The sequence below is a fragment of the Alosa pseudoharengus genome, unplaced genomic scaffold (assembly GCF_046254945.1).
Source record: "Alosa pseudoharengus isolate Yale_2024_CS ecotype anadromous, Long Island Sound unplaced genomic scaffold, YU_APseudo_1.1 YU_APseudo_1.1_scf_3, whole genome shotgun sequence".
NCBI classification, from domain to species: Eukaryota; Metazoa; Chordata; class Actinopteri; order Clupeiformes; family Clupeidae; genus Alosa; species Alosa pseudoharengus.
The window spans coordinates 30457845-30465111 of NW_027468718.1; the positions used below are offsets into that span (position 1 = coordinate 30457845).

The 7267-nt window shown below is 40.8% G+C and overlaps 1 protein-coding gene across 4 annotated transcripts; it reads right to left on the reverse strand.

Annotated features, from left to right (window-relative positions):
* Nucleotides 1-582: 582 nt before the first annotated feature.
* On the reverse strand, nt 583-6653 carry LOC143100623 (gamma-crystallin M3-like). Of its 4 annotated transcripts, none has more exons than XM_076264001.1 (3): nt 6639-6653; nt 1062-1310; nt 583-858 (listed from the first exon to the last, which is right to left on the reverse strand). In XM_076264001.1, exons 1-3 carry the CDS (start codon nt 6651-6653, stop codon nt 583-585), a joined length of 540 nt encoding a protein of 179 aa, XP_076120116.1. The 4 variants fall into 4 exon arrangements, with proteins under 4 accessions (XP_076120116.1, XP_076120115.1, XP_076120117.1 ...); XM_076264000.1 differs by lacking the exon at nt 6639-6653 and adding an exon at nt 6509-6523; XM_076264002.1 differs by lacking the exon at nt 6639-6653 and adding an exon at nt 1449-1457.
* Nucleotides 6654-7267: the final 614 nt, after the last annotated feature.

Consider the following 7267-nt stretch of genomic DNA (forward strand, 5'->3'; position numbering starts at 1 on the left):
GGTCGGTCTCATAGATCCATAGTTATGGACATAACTTACATTTTGCATAGGAAAGCGCCGCGCAGCATCAAGCAGGAGACTCACACGAATATGAGACTCACACAAATTATTTCTACAGGTACAAATTTTTTTCACACGTACAAAACGTTTCATGTACAAAACATTTCTACAGGTGCGAAATATCTTTGCACATGCACAAATTATTTTCCAAAGTTACAAAACTTTGTTACACATATGTTAAACATCTTTTCACAAGCTTATGACTGTAAAAACATAAAACATAAATTTAAAACATAAAACAGTAATAATATTAAGCTTAAAATCATTTTGCTCATCATAGACTGTATCATACAATTGTTATACACTATTTTGCACACTTTGACTGAACTGATGTAATATTTCATATATAGTACAGGAAAATATACAGTAAAATGTGTCCCATTTCCCTTAACCTTTTCGGCAGCAATAACATAATGCTCCTTAATTTCAAATTAAAACAATGAAAGTGTGTTGTTTGACAAAACAGTTTGTTTAATTCAGCTTTGTTGAGGTACAGGTAGTGTCACATGATGGCAAATAACTTTAACAGGACTCCATGATACGTTTAATAGACCCAATCCTCATAGGGCCCATTCCCATGTCCCTGAAGCTCCTGTACTCTCCAGGCCTCACATACATCATCCTGCCCCTGTAGTTGGGCTGCTCGTGCATCAGCCAGTGGCCATCCATCACATTGCAGGACTGGCAGTCAGACATGCGGAAACGCTCCTGGATGGAGTCACAGTCATCCATCAGCTCGTGCATTTGTCCACCAAAGTTCTCCCTCTCGAAAATTCTCATGCGGAAGCTTCCTCTGTGCTGTTGTAGGAGGAAAACAAAGTCAGGTCATGAGGGAAGGAGTTAAAATTGCACTGTTTCTCAAAACTAAAATAATCATTTAGTGGCAAAATGACTCGTTCATGGTGGGGATTAGGTAGAAGAGGCTGTTGGGTTGTCGGTGTTTATGGAACTGTATAAATAATGGTGGGACTGTTTTACATAACGAGGAACAAACAACGTACCATGGGGATCATGCGGCAGGATCTGATGCAGTCGCTCATGCTCATGCCCATCAGTCTCTGGTTGTCAGGATAGTCTCCTCTCCTAGCCAGCATCTGGTGGCCCATGTAGTTGGGGCGCTCATACACCATGAAGCAGCCACTCTCCACCCTGCAGGAGTTGCAGCGGCTGAGGTAGGAGGTCAGCTCAGCACAGTCACTGCTGGTCTCATAGGAGCGACCCTGGAAGTTCTTGTCCTCGTAGAAGATGATCTGAATGTAAAAGATAACATCTTTACAGCAGAACTCATGCTGTCAATATTGTAAAAAATAACTTTGGTGAAGCAAAGAGACAAGTCCATTGATATTAGTAGTGCAATGAAACAGTGAAAATTATTTTCTTTGACCTACCCTGCCCATGATGATGATGGTTGCCTTCCACAAGAGCAATGGTAGTACTATATCAACTCATTATCACGGCGTCTTTTATACTGATCTTGATAGCTTCATGATCTACACACCCATTGTGTAAACTCCATACTCAGCAAAGCTATATAGTGGCCTTTAATGTTTGTTAAATCGCACTGTAAGTGGTTATTATTCACAATTGTATGCACCTGGGGCAGTGCCAGATTCTTCCTGTGTGGTCCCAGTGGGGGTTGGCTGGGTGGGGGAGTGTTGTGGCATCGGCAGGGGGGAGGCATGCATAGCTGTGACCTTTTTCCATTTAACATTCACTAGTGATATGTATTTTCACCAGTGGCATCATGTATTTTCAAGACAATGGGGCATGTACAGCAATCACTTACAACTGATGTGTATTATTATTATTATTATTATTATTATTATTATTATTATTATTATTGATTTTGATTGATTGGTATCTGATAATGCAGTAACAGTAAGATAATGGGAAGTTTCCTCGAAGACTGTGAACTGTACAGGCCATCCACTTTCATTGTGTTATAATCTATTTTTTACAGACTGCTTTCTGAATATAAAAATGGTTTGAAATCACTTTTCCATTTGAAATTTAATGTAATTTACAGAAACTAGATGAAATTGCAAATATGGCCAATACCCATTGCTTATCGTTGCCTTGTTTTGGCTTTGGGCTTCAAATAGACTTATAATCTGAGTTTAAGTCTAACAGTGGATCTGATTGCTGCCCTTTTATGAAGTTTTTACATACTAAGATTGTATAAATCCTCAAATACCAAAAAAAGGTTGGCGGTTAGAAGTGCTTTGTCACTGATGTGTGTCTCAAAAGCAGGTGCTCTTTGGTATCAAGAGGATACTTCACGTCTTTAGAGAGTTGGCTTGACTTGTTAAACTTCATTAACTCATTGAGTGCCAAAAACGTAATGCGTTGAGTGCCAAAAACGTAATATTACGTTTTTAGCTTTTTTTTTAATTAAGAAACTAGACACTCTAATACACCTTATATGTGATTTTGGGAACTCTGTTATGAATGGAAATGAAATATATGACGATCGTGAAACTCATGAAAACGCACAATCTGGACATTTTATCTGGACATTTTATCATACCTCGGTTGCCGCTTTGGGTCGAATCAGTGACGCATGCACGTCAGGTCAAAACCAGGCCATTTTCGTGGGTCTATCACTAAGTGGCAGTCTCGCCAGGTCTCGCTGATCACTTCCCGGAATGTTTACAGAAGTAAGTAACAGGCAACACTTCATATTTCATGAAAGACGTTATATCTCTATTTCTAGAAAAAAAAACAGCGATTTTGATGAAAACTAGCCACTGTTTAGCTTGGGATTTCTCAGGAACAGAGGCGTGTAGAAATACACGGTTTGCACCCACCGAGAGCTTAAAGTCTCACCTTTTAATCGAGCTATTCTACGTGTTCATAGCTATAACACAGAATATGCTGTGGCTGTACAAAAATCATCAACAATGGTCTAGATTGCTGGCACTCAGGACAAAGCTCCCGAAAGCAGCTTGGCATTCAATGAGTTAAAGGGTGTACGTCTAACCAAAAAACTTCAAAATGTCTTCATCAGAGCATTCATTTATTCATTCATACAGTAGGCTAGGCTAGTGTCGTAGGGGTAAACTAGCCAGCAGACAATGCTGATATTCTCGACCTGATTTTGGCGAAGCCATTTGAAAGTCTTCCTTACAAGGAGAAACTTAGAATTAAACAGCAGGGCAGATCAACACCTAAGATTGATTTAGTGCAACAGGTTCTTTCAGCTATTCTAGTGTGACAAAGTTGTCACGTGACAAGTAGTGCTGTGACAAAGAAAATGTACTGCTGGCCATGCTTCTTGATGAAACCATCTCACGGATGTGTTATTTGGTCAAAGGTGGGGTTTGGAGGTCTGTCTAACTTTGACAGGGCATATAAAACGCAATGAAAAGAGCAATGAATATGTAAGTGCATGTGCAAGATTAAGTTGCATGTTGCAGTTGCAGTTGCATTGTCCTTCCAAAGTGTCATGAAACATTATGGCCATGACTTTGATTCAGGGAGACTGGGGTCTGAATTTCAAGTCCTGTATTTAGATCAGGACTTGCAGGGTAATAGGGGAAAGCTGTGTGATTACTTGGTGTTCCTTAAAGACATGGAGTTGGACAGTGCAACAATTGGAGCTACATCTCCAGGTGTAGAAAGGAGCTTCTTCTGTAAGTGGCTCAAGTCCTACACCCGTAACACAATGGTACGACAGGGTCACAGAGCATTTTCTTGAAAAAGAACGTAGGGCAGAATTTACTTATAAATAAATGGACAATTTTTATGATGTAGGCCGAAAATGAGCTTCCCCTCTTTGAAAGACCAGCAGTCGCCACTGTTTTGCTGGTGAGGAAATCTAGCGCAGGTAGAGTGAGGTCACTACATATCAGGGCTGGATTCATCCCAGAATGGCAAAAGCATTACCTGATAAGTTTTATTACCTGATAAGTTTTTTTTAGTTTCACATAAAGCATTTTGTGACTACAATTGGCAGTATTTTAAACTTAAGGCCTTTGAAAATACCCAGGAAGTGTTTGACTGTGGTGTAGTTGCTTGATTAGCCAAAGTAGTTTAACTAGCTTGCTAATACAAAATTAACTTCTTTCTTGAGTCTTGAACTGGTTCCGTTCAGAGTTTGTGAAACTTGGCGCTATCTGTGAACCAGCCCACATTTCCACCAGTTTTGAACGGAACCAAGGATGTGTCATCAACAGAGGGGGTTGCATGCATAGTGGGGGTTGCATGCATAGTGGTTCTGTAAAAACGGTGGAATGGGCAGCCGTGGCCTACTGGTTAGCGCGTCGGACTTGTAACCGGAGGGTTGCCGGTTCAAACCCCGACTAGTTGGCACGGCTGAAGTGCCCTTGAGCAAGGCACCTAACCCCTCACTGCTCGAGCGCCACTGTTGTTGCAGGCAGCTCACTGCGCCGGGATTAGTGTGTTGCTTCACCTCACTGTGTGTTCACTGTGTGCTGAGTGTGTTTCACTAATTCACGGATTGGGATAAATGCAGAGACCAAATTTCCCTCACGGGATCAAAAGAGTATTTATACTTATACTTATATACTGATAGAACGGTAGAACTTAGGTACATCTAATACTTAGGTATTAGCTGATAATGTCTGTGAAATGCTAGTTGAATAGTCTACTCATGGCAACGGTTGATCGGTAGAGAAAACTCACGCTTTTAGCTTGCTTCTCTCTGAATAGTAGAATGTCTCGCCCACTCCGGTTTGCAGGAAAAAACCAACAATTTTTTAGTTCCAGCTCTGAACCTTTTTTTTGTTTGGTGGAAATGTTCCGGACAGTGCAAATGGTGGTTTGTGAACGGGAATGGAGCCGGTTCTCTGTTGGTGGAAAGGGGCTAATTGAGACAAATTATTTACTACCATTCCCAATAATTAGGGCAAATGCACTGACATACCTACTACATGTTAAAGGTACAATCAGCAATTTTCAGAGCCTGGGCTGCAGGGGCGCCGTTGGGGGTCAGGGGGAATGGGCAGCTACCCAGATAGCAAGCACATGTTGGCCTAACGTTGGTATTAGTTGGCAGCGTGGGAGGTGGAATTTCAATGGTGAAAAATGTCACGCTAACGTCAGCCCCTCAAACAATTCTATATATCGAATGTTGGTTTATAGGCTAGTCATGTTCGGTGACAAAGCCGACATGTCACTTAGACGTCAACAAATTTACCCGATATGCAACAGCGTTTCAAAAAACATTAAAGCAATGTCTGAATTAATAGTTGGTCAATGTGGGATATTTTGTATTGCCTCTTATAACAAAAGGATTTACAACATCGAAACACTGTCACGCAAATGGCAAAAACCTGTAACTCACCCATTAGAAATTCACTCTTATGAGTATTCTGTTAAGCGAAGTTATTCACGTGTCGGAAAAAATTAGTTCTACAAACAAGACAGTTTTAGCAATTAAAACGTTTAAATTGTAACAGGAAATGAACACAACGCAAGTGGCAACAGTGGAATAAGCGGGATAATGGACTCCACGGTGGTCTGTTCACAGAAATTAATGCACTACGCTCCGCTCCGCTTTGCGTTGGGGCCGTTTTACAACCTCGACCGTGCATTAACTTCTGTGAACAGACCACCGTGTCGTCCATTATCCCTTACATACGAAGTGAAGTTTAAAATTTTGAGATTCGAGACAAATAAAAGCTACAAGGTAGGTACCGGTAATCAGCTTATTAGCTCAGATCAGTAGAGAACTACTTTGGGGAAAAAAACTCGAGGGAAACAAATTAACCGAGAATTCGTTGCGAAATCAAAATTCCACTGGAGCTCCAAGTGTAGGCTTCACGCCGCCTTAACCACTCAGCTCTCATAGTCAAGTTCAAGTTGTTTATTGTCATGTAGGCCTACTCATAAAATAAATTATTAGTAACGAAATGGACCATGGAATAAGTGCTTGCGTGTCCACCTTGGTTGGAGATTAATATTAAGAAATTAATATTAAGTGACACATACACGTAAAAGGGCAGTTTTTTTACGAGCCTTGGGGAATGATTTGGAAAATTTGAGGAAGCTTGAACTATCAAATAGGATGGCGGCAGACAAATGGCCAGTGGCTACAAACTTGTCTGTAACCCTGTGTGCCTCCACTGCATCAATTTCTCTTTTCTGCAACTGTGCATAGAGCACATCTACACGGGGCATGATCTTGTAGAACAGGTCTGGAATAAAAACTCGGGATCTTGTGAAAAAAGCAGAGAAACCATAAAGATCCGAGAAGAAGACACGCACTGAGGATGTTGCTGACGCAGCCTTTTCCATCACCAGGTTCAATTGATGTGCAATAGCAATTAGGGTACACGTCTTGCACTTTCTTACGCACTCCACCAGATGCCCCTCTCATGACACTAGCCCCATCAAATGTCTAAGTATAAGTATATATACTCTTTTGATCCCGTGAGGGAAATTTAGTCTCTGCATTTATCCAGAGACTATATGATCAGCTGGAGACTTCGCTCACTGCCATGCACAACTGAAAGGCTGAGGAAGTCATTTGTTCCTAGGGCCATTGAACTGTTCAATGCCTCACTGAAGGGAAGAGGAGAGATAGACTTCTCTGCTTAGTCTGTCTGCCTCTCCACCCTCTCCATGTCCATGTTTTTTGAGTACTGACTGCCCACTACTGCTTACTACTGTTTTACTACTGTTTTACTATTGTACACAGCCTAATGTTTTCACTACTGTTTTACTGCTACACTGTTCTTCATGCTTTATTAGCACACATGATCAATGGCTGCGGTCAGGCTTCTGATACAATACTGAATGAATGAATGGCTATAACCCTATTACCTCAACCTGTTCTTGCACTGAAATAGTTTTTTATTTTACCTTGTCTACATTATACTTTACTCTCCTATTGTCTATATTATTTATGCTGGTCTCTAGACCTTACTCTTGCACTGTTGCACTGTTGGACTATGGTTGGACTACTGTTTGCACCTTCACCATGACACTCACTCCCTTTAGCACCTCATCAGTCCCGGCCCTGTCACTACAAGCGTCTTATGCTTGATCACCCTCAAGCACATTGGACTTTCTTAATTTAACTTATATAGTGTATTTAGTATTTAGTTTTGTTAGTTTTCTTATCTGTCTTATCTTCTACTGTCTTTATTGTACAGTGGAGTTTAGTTATATGTTTATACGTATACTTATCTATACCATTTCTGCTGTCAAGTCAAGTTAGATTTATTTATAAAGCGCATTTAAC